At 48.9% G+C, this 13,136-nt stretch overlaps 1 protein-coding gene across 1 annotated transcript; it reads right to left on the reverse strand.

The window, feature by feature from the left end:
- Nucleotides 1-1,992: 1,992 nt before the first annotated feature.
- On the reverse strand, nucleotides 1,993-12,474 carry LOC127233513 (inactive pancreatic lipase-related protein 1). The gene is made up of 13 exons (XM_051200019.1): nucleotides 12,396-12,474; nucleotides 12,099-12,253; nucleotides 11,581-11,706; nucleotides 10,660-10,794; nucleotides 9,330-9,438; nucleotides 8,056-8,175; nucleotides 7,827-7,946; nucleotides 6,195-6,313; nucleotides 5,088-5,217; nucleotides 4,714-4,822; nucleotides 4,059-4,230; nucleotides 2,193-2,288; nucleotides 1,993-2,121 (listed from the first exon to the last, which is right to left on the reverse strand). The coding sequence occupies exons 1-13, from the start codon at nucleotides 12,472-12,474 to the stop codon at nucleotides 1,993-1,995; spliced, it is 1,599 nt and encodes a 532-aa protein (XP_051055976.1).
- Between the last annotated feature and the right edge of the window lie 662 nt (nucleotides 12,475-13,136).

The raw sequence follows: 13,136 nt of genomic DNA on the forward strand, positions 1-13,136 counted from the left end.
TGCTAGACACACTATGGCCTATGGGCTGAAGATGGAAGATTACAAAAGAACTTTGGGTGACCAGGCAGTGAGTTGTCTCTGTCATTTCTAGAGTTTATACTATCCTTCTGTGGTCTTTGAGGGACTTGAAGACAGAGAGTTATGGTTACAGTTTTCCTTAGTATTAAAGATAAGTTACTTAGACTTTAGACACACAAAGATATGATAGATGATGGAATATTTTCTTCAAATCTTGCTAAATGTTAATGGACTAAATAGTGTTAACTGTGATTCTTATTTGATAACTGTTATGTGATATATTTTGCTATGTTAAGGTTAAAACCCTTCTTTTCATTTAGACAGAAAAGAGGAGATGATGGGAGAGGTCATTCTGTATGTTTCTCATACTGGTTAATAATAAAGCACTGTTGGCCAATAGGAAAGGAAGATAGGAGGGACTAGGAGACAAGGAGGAAATAGGAAGTAGTAAGGAGGAGCCAAGATGGAGAGTCTGGAGAAAGCAGTATGCGCCGGCTCCCCGGTAAGAGAAAAACATAGTTAATAATTAAAGGCAGGGCTAGCCGATAAGAAACAAGTAACTGGGCCAACAGTATTGTATCAAATACAGAGTCTCTGTGTATTATTTGGGGCTGGCGGCGTGGTGGCGGGACAAGACCAGCGGCGGCAGGCGGATAAACCGTACTCATTACAAATGGCGGGCTGGCGGCGCAGCAGCAGGACTAGACCTGGCGGCGGGAGGAAAAGCCTCTTCTCGTTACAAGCCTCCATCTGTTTTACCCCATGAGGCACAAACTGATTATTCTGCCAATGAATGATGGTACCTGTGAACATACCAAGTCGCACCAGAAACTCTAGACATAGGAGCCCATCAGTCACTCCAGACCCAGGACTACGCAAGGGTCATTCCTAGATGCAGATGTGGCAGGTGGGCTGGCTCATTGTCTGGCCCTTTGTTGGGGGAAATGACCACATGGGGGCCGCTCCCTGTGAGCCCAGGCTCCAGCCCTGGTGTAGGCATCTCCTGCCCATGTCTCAGCCTATTTCACAGTGATACTCAGAACAGCCTGGGTACACCCGGACCTGCGTTTGACGAGTCTGCACTTTGAACAGCTCTGTACTGCAGTTCATAAAACCTCTGACCCGGCCCCTTATCTGATGCAAAGTGTACAGTAAGATTTGGGAGTTGATCCTAGTAATTAAGACCAGGACGAAAGGACTCGTGATTGTCCATGGCCATGGCTGTGACTAACAAGCGAAGCCGGGGCCCTGGGTGAATTTCACCCAAGAATGCCGGTATGACTTGTCAGTTTATTGTTATTCAACAAATTGTGACTTTGGAAAGTCACAGGTGCATCTTGCTGGTTCAGATAGAGAGTGCTCATGGCCCTGGGTCACCTTGGAAGTGCCCACCCATACCTGAGTCTGTGTGAAGGCGATCATGTCAGAGTTACCTTGATGACTGAGGGATCACTAGCAATTGTAGTGGGAAGTAAGTCTGCATTGTGATTCTAGCAGGAAGTCTGCATCATGCATCTCCGATCTCCTAGAATCCATCCTAGACCCTTCAGAGCTTGCAGGTAGGCAAGCAGGGAGGGCCTTGAGCAGTAGTCTTGTAGTCTAGAGGGGCTGACCGTGCACATGAGCTCACACTAGTCTCTGAGTTTCTCAGCAAGAGCCTCCTCTAATCTGCCAGGAAATGAGCACCGTAAAGTATTTCCGTGACTCCAAAGTCAGTACCTGGTTGCGGGAGACAGTGGAGTTGAACTCAGCTATCGCGCCTGATGGGCGCCGGAATTCACGTGTAAGTGTAGACCCTCCCTGCTCACTGCCTCGGTTCCTCACAGTGAGAGAGGACACAGATTCGGCTGAGTCATTGGCCGCTCCTCATTTACTTATGCTGGAATCTACACCCTCTCCGAGAAAGGGAAAAGTGAGGAGGTAAGGTGGAACTTTGTTAGACGCCCAGGCGAGAGACCCACATACAGAGAAAAGCTAGTCAGCGTTTTCAATATCCAGTTGCTGAATGCCCCCATGGGTGGTGGCTGACACCCGAGATAGACACTGCGTGCGAGGGCACGTGCGGCAGAGGATTTTATTGGCATCGATGAGGTCACAGCGTGTCTGGGCTATCACAAGGCATGAGAGTGAGCAGAGTGTCTTCTTTCACTGTGTCTTCGCTACAGAAGCTGTACCTGCAGGGAGACACAGTGTTTGGTACTGGCGTGGTCCATCATCCCTAGGAAAGCTACCGCTATCTGAGTGTTGAGCAACGGGTTACAGTTCAGAGCCTGGGAGAGGAACATGAGGGCTATGGCTGCCACCATCCGAGTTTCCGCTAAAAAACCAACCAGCCCAGGGCAGGGCCTGCTGTTGCTGTGAAGTGATCCTGTCACACGTGGACGACGGCCTCCCAAGGCAGCACCTTCCTTCTCTCATTTTAACAGATGCTGGCGGTCACAGCAGGCGGGCTTGGAGGCAGCCCAAGAGCTTCCCTCCACACTCTTAAGGCTCAGCTGAATGCTGTGGTATCTGCGATAGACTGAATTCTCAGTTGCCAGCAAGTACGTCGAAGGGTTCACCTGTGTAAACCACTCTATCCATGGATGAGGAGGTCTTCCGCCCGGCCCCTGGGTCATGTGATCTGCCATGTGCACCTCAACAACTAATGTATACCTTCCTTCATGCAGGCTGTGCTATTTTCTGGGACAAGTGCTCGTGGAATCCTTTTCAATGTCACGTTTACAGTAGGGACCGAATGGGATGGGGTCTCTGTTTTTCTTTTGGTCTCATGTCACTGGAAGAAAGTTCATCCAGCATGTCCTAGGTAGTGCTTAGAATCCCCTTGAGATGACTAGTTACTTGGGAGAGGGAGCCCAGGAGAGGTTGAGTCACACTACTGGTTTCTGTTTAACTTTATAATTATTATTAGTGCTATTTAGTAACAAGTGTTCCCGGCAAATTCTCCTAACAGTAGAATGTCTGAATACTTTATTAGTTGAATTTCTTACTCCCCCAAGCTAGTTTGTGGCATTTGGAGTGGGTTTTTGACTTTCTTATATTTAACCACTTGGTGTCAGATCACTTGAGAGATTCTTAGACCCTGGCAGCCAAGCCTGCTGACGTGAGTTTGACCCCCCCTAACTCTCGCAGCCTCAGCGTAAAGAACTGGCTCTAGCAAGTTGTTTTCTGAGTTTGTGTGGGCCATGGCACATGCCAAAAAGATGCATAAAACCTTCAAGAAAGACTCTCCCCACAGAGAGTCAGTAGACAAAGTAGCCCTACTCAGCCACTGGAGGGCCCATGGGAATAGCGGGGCTCAGGGCCACAGGGCCTCGGGAGTTCTATTCAGCTAGATCTGTTTGATTTCCAGAGCGTGCACATCTCTCTGCAGAAACCTTCAGGATTCCAGTGACAGTCTAATGTGCCTTTAGCTACACAGTGGCAGGACCCAGGCCTTGGAATACTTAACAGAACTTAGGGTCTGACTCTAGGGGCAGCAGCTTGCAGCGGAGGCTGGAGGGGAGGCTCTCCACTGGCCAGCCTGGGCCTGTGCTGTAGTCCCACCGAGAGGACCTGAGTCCTGCTGGTCACCTGGCCAGTCTGACGGCTCTGCTTTCCCACCTTATGGAAACGGGCGGCTTCAGAAGTCCACCCAAGTTGGTGACCCGTGAGTCAACCACAAGTCAACCTTTCCTCCCCACCCTAGGAAGTGATATTTCCAAGGGGCTGAGTTTGCCACCCCCCCCTTTTTTAATACCAATCCCCAAGGATGCCAGTAGGTGAGACTCCACACAAAGCTTCAAAAGTCCTGTGGTCTGACTTGGAGTGGAGCTCCAAATCACCAGGTCCTCCCTTCTTCCCCACACCAGCTGTCCTCTTTTCTATAGAAGTTGGAAGGAGGGAGCTGTGGGTGGGGCTGGGATCCCTCAAGCCCTGCCCCTCTGTGCTTTCTCTGTCCTCTTTCAAATTATTTCGTTTCTCTTATCCGTCCCCACGGAGGGGACTCCCCCTTGTAATCCTCCGCAAACACCCCTGGATAACAAAGCAAAGGAAGATACGTACACCGTCTGCCCCTCTCCCTTTTCCACGGTGATCTTGGCTGCACCCACTTTGGGGAAGCTCGGGTTTACCACGTGATTATTCCAAAGAAACTTGACTTTCTCAATTGTTCCCACATCAAGTTTGGCATCAAACTCATTGGAATGTGTAGCACCTGGCTTCATAATGCCCCTTGAAGTAAAGAAGGAGAAACATTCATGTTCACGGAAGCACACTATAACGATGACACAGGACCATGCCCATCCACTCTTATCTGACTTGTAATGGAAAGTTGGCAATAAGCAGCCAACCCCAATCTATTATTTAGGCTTGCTTTTCAAACTCAAATTAATCTCTCTCTCTCTCTCTCTCTCTCTCTCTCTCTCTCTCTCTCTCAGAAAATGATAAAACTCTCTCAAACTATTTTAGTTTTTTTTTTTTTTTTTTTTTTTTAAGAATGACCTATATTGTGAGAAATTGTCTTAGCTTAACATGTTATCTGGAACAACAATAGATTTTTTAAGGTATAATATATCAAGAGGGAAAGAGATGGTTATGTTTAAATTAGAAGTTATTGGAAGTATAAAATTATTCTCTGCACATAGAGTAGTTTCAAACCCCCTCACGTCTAAAGATGTAATTATTCAGTGCTGTGCACACCGTGCGGGGGATTACCTGAAGACATCATACTGTTGAGTGTTGCCTTTACTTCCAAACAGAGCCACTTTGACCTGCCCAGTGACTCTTCTTCCAGACAGTGTCAAGGAAACCCTGTACCTCCAACCTGGGAAAAGCGAGGGAGAGGTTAGCCCAGATTATCAGCTGTGCCTGTGCATCGAAGCAGAGTATGACAAATCACACTTGCTAATCCGCATCTTAAATGAGCTCCCAGGTGGCCCCTCTGGACCCACTTACAGTTAAAGCCATGATAAATAATAAAATCAAACCTGCACTCCGTCAAATGTGTTCAAAACTCTTTCGGGCGAGAGGCAAGCTTCCCCTCGTAACAGGCATGGTGCATTCTTGACCTGGGCAAGTGGTCAACTTACGTGCAAAGTTCTTGGCATCTCCTGTGTTCAAGAAGAACTTTTGTGGTTGCTCGCTTATCCTGCCCGCAAACTGATCGGCATAGTGACCCATCTGTGGGCAGCCTTGAACTGGACAGGGGAAGCATTTGTCCTAGGAAAGGGAGCAGGAGGCTAAGAAGCAGATCCATCTTCTTGCGGCCAGGGTGGCTGGAGAAAGCTGTCACTCCATTTCCTGTAGCCCTGTCCCCTCATTTGCGATGGGAAGAGAGTTGGAGCCCCTTATCTCCAAACCCCCTCCATCTCAGCAGAGCTCCTGGCCGTGATGTTCAGCTTGTCAGGACGACCAACGGCTCTGCCATCTTGGGTGCAGCCTCCACCAGTTCTATTTCCCAGAATGTGTCAGCTCTCCACACCGACGGTAGAGCTCTTTTTCTTTCTTTCTGAATCCCCTACTATGGCCCCCTGAATGCTGGGGCCGAAGACTTGGGCTAGATACTGGTTTCTAAGGTGCTGTGGATTGAACCCAGGGCTTGTGTTCTATAAACTGAGCTCCAGCCCTGGCCACCTTCAGGCTGCCAGCATGATGTCACTAGTGTGGCGACCTCATCCCTAGCTGATGAGGGATGCTCTGTTGGCTCCCACGAGTCAATGAGGCAGGCAGCAGTGTGCCGTGAAGTTTGTCTCCTCCCCGTGGCCAGCCTGGCACATGGAATCCCAGGACTTGCCTTTCCCCCATTCCTGACTGAGGGTGACACTGTCCTCACAATTCTCGTATGCTCTACAGAAAGTCGTGCTCATTTTACTCCTAATCTCTCTCATTTTTTTTTTCCAAATCAAACTCCAGTGTACCCTTCTGCAGGATGCTCCCCAAACTCATGTGGATCTGTTCTCTGATCTTCCAGGATGTGTATTTCCTCTCCTACATGGCCCATTTTAGCTCTCTCTCTCTGTACACATATACATATGTATGTATAGATGCACAAACAAAAACGGCTTCCCCCCGCCCCCACTCCACGGGAGTGCGCATTCTGAGGGACATGGCAGACATGCATGGAGATGAACTGTGGGTGCCCACATGTTGGGACTGCAGTGAGTGTGCCCATCATTCATAACGGAGTAATAACTTACAGACTCAAAGTCTTTGTAGGAAGTACAGGGGTATGCAGCAAACCCATCAGGGTTAAGGATGCTCTCCAAGTAGTACTTGTAGCTTCTCAGGTGGTTACAAGCCACAAAGTCCCGGGTTCCTGGGGACGCAAGGCGGGAGGTCAGTTCGGGCAATTGGAGGCAGTGTGATAGGTCTCCAGTGAGATAGGTCCAGAGTGGGACTGTATCTACAGAACCTGCCCATAATTTATCCACACAATGATAATAAACAAATGAGGCTTTGGGTGTTAGGGGCGATGCTCCCCTCTCCCAGGAGGCAGGTTTCATGGAGTCACGTTTGTAAGAGTCCCCACAGACGATTCTCGGATGGCAGATACTAAAGCGGAGAGCTGAAACGAAACACTGCCCACCTGGTACTCAATACTCTCCCTCCAGCCTCTGTCCAGGAATGAGGTTGGAACCAGATGTGCCCCGTCCCTCGGTAAGTGACACAGTAAGTACTGAGACACTTACACAAACGGAGGGAACATAGATTCCCGTGCCTTCAGCCTAGTGTCAATCTTATCTGCTCACTCCTACCATGTTCTTTCATGTCCTTGCCCAAGCAACTTGACAAATCTCCCAGCGTTCCACCTAGACCTGCCCTGAACTTTATCGCCCACCGCTGATGGAGCCGTCTAAGCCCAAACATGTGTTATTAACGTGTGCATCAAGGACATCCCAAGCCGTTTTGATTGGACTGAGCAAAAATGACACTCGTAAGATTCTGCCATACCACTATGGGCTTTAACTCGAATGCTGCCAGCTGAAAAGTGACCGTTGAATTCTTGTTCTCACTAGGAAGAATTGGAACTGTTAACTAAAGGATGCCCTTTATCTCCAGGTATGATTACCATTCTAGCCTCCCTCGTGATTGCTCCTCATTCCTTCTCAACATAAGTGAGCAATGACTTGCCTTGTGGAGATGGCTTTGCCATGCATACCTCTGGCATACCCTTATTCTAGTTACTGAACCGAACCATAATGTTGATGCACGGGGAGCGTTTGCAGGGACATTCTCTTGGGATATCCATCATGCCACTCTTTATTACCTTCCCTTCTGTATGTGTGACTGCTAGCTGACAGCTGGGATTATAGCTGTAAGACAGAGCTTCGTGATTCCTTGTTATGTGGCCCAGTGTATCCATGACAATGTTTTAAGGAAACACTGAGCACTGTGGTTATTTTTATTTTTTCAGAAACAATATGCAGAAAAGAAAGTCATATATTTTAAAAAGGAAGTACATTTCTTATTATTAAGATTTGCTATGGGGCTGGTAAGATGACTCTGTCAGTAAGATGCTTGCCTTGAAAGTATGGGGACTTGAGTTTGATGCCTGAAACCCAAGTGGAAAAAACTGTGGCAATGCATGCTTTTACTCGTGATGGCATGGTAGAGACATTTCTCTAGACCAATGAGGGACCTTGCATCATTTAAAAAATTGCACAGTGTCTGAAGAGTGACACACAAAGTTTTCCATTAGCCCACACACACACACACACACACACACACACACACACACACACACACACACAGTGGGGGAAATCTGCCATGGCAAGTTCTGAGTACCCCGAAGATGCCCTGTCCTCCCGGACTGGACCCCATGGCTTTACCTGACCAGATGCCATCTAGGTCCACAATCTGTGACAGGGCATTCTTCTTGCACCCAGGCATGTTCTGTCCCCCGTTGGGGAAGAAATCAACGTGGCCCATCATTTGATTTGTTCCAAAACCTAAAATATTTGTAACGACAATGAGATGCTTTGGGTTGTATAGTACTCTCGGAATTAAAACACCATCAGTCCTGTCCGCAGCTAGAGACCAAAACACCACGGGGCTCACCCAAGAATGGGATCAAGGGGGCTGCATCTGTGTGAATCACATCAACGAAGTCAGCGTCTGAGGGGTCGAGTCGGACCTCTTTGGGAGTGCCTTCAAAACTCGCTTCTACTGGGTCCAGTCCTAAAGGAGATGGCCAACAGGTCAAACAGCGAAGGGCCAAACGTGAAGGACCAAGGTGTGTGGTTGCAAAGGCTGCCAACATGCAATTGCACAGGTACCACACTCTCGTAACATACTGTCATTGTCTGTCTACAGAACACGGGGCGTGGTGTCTCGGGGCTACGGGTTTCAAGGGGGTTTGGGGGCAGGAGAAGAGAGCAAACGAGAAAATAACTCGGATTTTGTTGTAGCCAAATAATAATAATAATAAAGGATTTCTTTCTTTCTACATCAGATTCTTCCATGTATCTTCCACATTTAATATTCTTTCTCATATCTTAGTAAAGAAAACAGAGTCCTGGGCCTGTTCCGGTTGCTACTTTTTGGGCAAGTTGTGCATGACTTTGAGAAAGCTGTTCAAGACTTTTGTGTCTCGCTTTCCCTATTTTATAAATTGAAGATAACAACTTCATCAATTGATACAGTTGTTGCTGACTAAATAATTCAATGTACAATGTGTGGCACAGGCAGGGACCATGGACTCCCACAGTCTGTGTGTTCTATGGCCAGCTATTTGCTTCCCTGATGGAGTTTCTTTGGTTCTAAGGGTTAGGTGAGGAACACACACGAAGTGCTTGTTGCAGTATTTAGGGTAACCAGGCACTTAGTCTTTGCTTCCTTTAGTAATGGCATTAATATTCCCATGCAGGTATGTTCTGTTGCTTTGCTGTGTTTGAAGGCTGCTTTGACGGTACCAGTTAAAGAGCGTTTTGGGTAGTTACTGCAGCTGGGATCCCTTTTCCAGCAGAAAAAGTGGGAAGCTATTTCCAGGTTCCACTCTTGGCCTGATTTCTAAAGAGAAGAAGGAAGCGATGGGTAGTGTAGTCCCTCCCTGGTCAAGAATACTTGCTCCTGTCTGTACTAGCTACACTCTGCATTTTCCTGGGTGTTCAAAAGCTGCTGCCAGACCCATATCAAGGGAAATGTCGCACCTGGAGAGGAGCAACTAGGGCCACAGCAGAAGCATCACAGAGAAACACAGCCACCATCTCTCTTGCCAATAGCAAGGCAATCTCCATCCATGTTGTTCCAAGCCAAGGGGTTCAGACAGCTATAAGCTGGGCTATGGGCTTATGGCCATCCTGGGGTTGTGGGAATGTGACGTGGGGCCTTACCAGTAATCCTGCCTAGGCCTGGAGTCCGACTTCCTGCTTCCCCGGCCACATGGGCTCCTAGGCTGTGGCCAATGAGGTGGACTTTGGAAGGTGAGTAGCTGTAGTTTGTCTAGAGAGGAGAGATGACAGGGTGGGCTTGTGCTCTGGTTACCATGACTCCCCTGCTGGGAACCTTCCCTGCTTTCTGGGGCCTCGGAATCGAGCCCCAATGCCCACAAGGGCCTGGGGACCTTCCCGGCTCCAAGTGGCCCTTCTCAGACTCATCTCTAGCTAAAACTCATTGTGGCTTCAAACAGTGTCACACTCCCTCACCCCTGGGCCTGGTTTACACTACACTGTAGTCCATCTTCCTGTCTTCTTGCCTAGCTACCATCTAGAGATGGATCCCAAAGTCATTTTCATTGCTGCTTCATAACTACAATCTTGCTACTGTTATGAATCATAATATAAATAGCCTGTGTTTTCTGATGGTCTCAGGTGACCCCTGTGGAAGCGTCATTTGACTTCCAAAGGGGTCGTGACCCACGGGTTGAGAACTGCTGGTCTAGTAGACCATACTCTGTGGTCACCGCAGGTCTCTTCCCTTTGTGGCCCCCGAAGGCCTCAGACGCCACTGGCCTTCTTTCTCCTTGCATGCTGTGGAGCATCTGCTCTAGAAACACGGGATCACCGAGGCGCACACGCGCAAGGTTCTGCGATATCCCCAACGGCCCTCTCACTAACGTGTGCGCCTACACTGCTCTGTGCGCAATCCCAAGGGTTCTGACGTCCGCCGGGGTGCAGAAGCAGTCATTTCCCTGTAGACCGATTGTCCATAAGTGGCGCTTGGGCCTGCTACAGAAAGTAGCTATAAAGAAATCCTGAATTAACACATGGAAATGAGACTAAAGGATTAGCTAAGAGCGGAGACCAGGACAGGAAGAAACAACTGAAAGGATCTGGGCAGGAAAAATCCCCCCGCATCCGGGGACCGACAGTCACAGGGACCCCTGCTTGCCACTTGCATGCCCGACCCCCGGCTGTGTTTGGCTTTGATTCAAGGCTTGGCTTTGTACACATCCGGCTTGTGTGGTGGGCAGCTCCTGGAGCCAGATGATCCGAGCCCCCAGACCAACTCCTCTCCTCGCCTGACTTATGTTTTGGCAAGCTAGTTAGCCCCTCTGTGACTCAGTTTCTTTACCTGCAAACCCGAGAGGATAGTGAAATCCTATCACTAAGTGTGAGCTGGTTTTTTTTTTTTTTTACTCCCGCGTCCCTACGGTGGGGTGGTGTCTGCTTCTTTGCGTCTCCTACATTCACCTTTGTGTCCCAGCCCCCCTGGCCCACTCACCACAAGGACATCAAGCATGTGAGCCAGCTGGGCACCCACGACTCGCACGTTGTTGGCGGCCTGCGTGTAGGTGGTCTGGGAGCCTCGCTTCCAGTCCACACAGATGCAGTTCACCTCCTCCACTTTGAACATGTTCTGGGGGCGGGGGTGGGGGTGGGGAGACGCAGTGTTACCGTAGGGAATGGGGAAACCCATCCAGCCAGTGATCAGAACTCATCTGCTCTTGTAGCTGGGGTGCTGAGATGGACTGGACTCTGTCCAGGGAATCCTGCAGTCTACCAGGGCAAATACCAGGAGCGGGGAAAATGTGCACCCTAAAGGTGAAGGACAAGCCAGCCCTTCTGATTTCTTCAACCAAATCTGATAAGGCAAATCAATTATATAATTAAAGGACCTTAGCATAGTATGTGGTGACTACTGTCTATGTGACCTTGTGGCCCTTCAGGTGACATGCCAGAGTGAGTTCCAGGACAGGCTCCAAAGCCACACAGAGAAACCCTGCCTCAAAAAAGCAAATAAAATAAAATAAAGATAAAATGGTCATCCTGTCAATCTTAGTTTCTTGTGTCTTAAATAAATGGTCGCCTCTGGCTCTTAAGAATGTGAGGGAGGGTTTGGATATACAAAACTCCACAGCCCCTCATTTGCAGAATACAAGCCCTGCTGCTGAAAATAAGAGCAGGTGTCCCTGGGCCAGGGCTGAACAGGAAGCATGATGAGGGGGAGGAGAGGTGAGTTCCCATAGCCAGTGCCTGCTTTGGGCTGCAGGCGTGGGTTAGAAACAGGGAGGAGAATTGGGACTTGCTGAAGAGAAGCTTTTGAGTTGCTGCGAAGATTTCTGGTTCCAAGCTTGTGTGTTGTGTTTGTGTAATGTGAGATAGCTCAGTGGGACCCGGCTGCATGGATCAGGGGTGTCCCTACCTTGCACATGTCTAACACCCAGTTCTCTTCTCCCTTGTCTATGAAGCCGTGGATAATGAACCGGGTCTTCCTGGCCACTTGAAAGTTGGAGGCCTCAATGGTCGATGGATCAGAAGGCTGGAGAAGCTGTGACAGACAGAAAGCAGTTAAGCTTTTTGCAAACTGCCCCTTAAGCCTGTGCCTCCTCTTTCCTGTCCTTGCCTGGCCCAGTGTGTTGGCCTCTCAAGGCTGAGCACCAAGTCAGCTCCTCGGGATGCCCATCCTGACCTTTCCACCCCCCCCACCCCCACCCCCGATTCCCTGCCTCCTCTGGATCCGGGATGGGACTCATAGGGTTATTGTTCCTATGGGTTTGTTGGACAATAAGCCCTGTGCCCAGACCAGAGCTACAGAGCTACAGAGCTGGCAGGAGGACCCTGCAGCTGTGAAGCATTCACTCACCTAGAAGGTGGGGCTGGGCTTGGGGAGGAGGGTACCAGGAGACGGAGATGCCCCACAGAGTTCATGAATAGTCTCACCTGGAAAGCATTTGGATTCTCATTGGTGTAGAGCAGGAAGCGGGTGTTTATTTTCTCAGGGCTCCAAGGGAGAACTTTTAGAGGCCTGGTGGCTGTCCCAGCCCAGGGTTCAGTATCAGAAAAGCATCCAAGGTTGTTATAGCAAACCTCTTTTCCTGAGGGGAGAGAATGATAGGGTCGAGGAGAAGGGTTTGTGTCTAAGCTCCAGAGCATTCACCCTCTCTCATCAGAGTTCCCCGAGGCGAGGGGTCTAATGGAGGCATCCCTTTTAGGGCTGAGTGTTCCAAGGTCTCTCACTCTCCACATATTGTCCAGCTGTGTGCCTCTGTATTGGTTCCCATCTGCTGCAGGAGGAAGCTTCTATGATGGTGGCCATGCAAGGCACGCTAACCCAGGAGCTATTTCAAACTGACAGCCACTTGGAAATGAAAAGCTGGGAAAAGGAGTCTCCCTGGGAAACAAACCCCTGTTTAGGGCAGGCCCCAGGCCCAGCAGCAGGTAGCCAACACAGAATGAACTAGGCAGCCTCTTTGGAAGTTCTTTGTCTCCTAATGAATTTGTTTTAGCTGCACAAATCCTTTGCATATGCATTGTGGTGTCTAGTTTTGGGTTTTCATGGGTTTCCTGTGTGTGTGAACATACATGTGTGTCTCTGCACATATATGTGGGTTTTCATCTGGGTCTTCTTGTTTTGCAATATTCTTACTTGTTCGATTTTGACTTATTCTATTTTACTGTTGTTCCTTAGGCTCCTGGTTTCTAACAAGAGATGTAAAGGGTGTGGAAACAGGGGAGGGGAACTGTAATCAGAATATATCGTATGAAAAGAAATCAATTTTCAGTAAAAGAAAAAAAAAACCTGAAACATTCAAACTCTCTTAACGTATTTGTAGATAAGGGGACCCCCTGAGAAGACCACATTAGTTGAGCAAACGTCCACCAGTCACTTATAGATGTTCTAGAACTTTTCCTCAAAAATCCAGGCCATAAGTTCCTCCAGGTATAGGGAGCTACCACCCCCTCCCCCAACCACCCAGC

The sequence above is a fragment of the Phodopus roborovskii genome, unplaced genomic scaffold (genome assembly GCF_943737965.1).
Source record: "Phodopus roborovskii unplaced genomic scaffold, PHOROB, whole genome shotgun sequence".
Lineage (NCBI taxonomy): Eukaryota > Metazoa > Chordata > Mammalia > Rodentia > Cricetidae > Phodopus > Phodopus roborovskii.

What these genes read in the sequence shown, in the direction of transcription:
- LOC127233513 (XM_051200019.1), bottom strand. Translation starts at nt 12,474, where the DNA reads ATGGCCACCATCATAGAAGCTTCCTCCTGCAGCAGATGGGAACCAATA. An exon ending in AGGCCTAGGCAGGATTACTG is followed by an intron (nt 8,176 to 9,329) that starts GTAAGGCCCCAC and finishes CATCTCCTTTAG; the next exon opens with GACTGGACCCAGTAGAAGCG. An exon ending in AACACTGTGTCTCCCTGCAG is followed by an intron (nt 2,122 to 2,192) that starts GTACAGCTTCTG and finishes GTGATAGCCCAG; the next exon opens with ACACGCTGTGACCTCATCGA.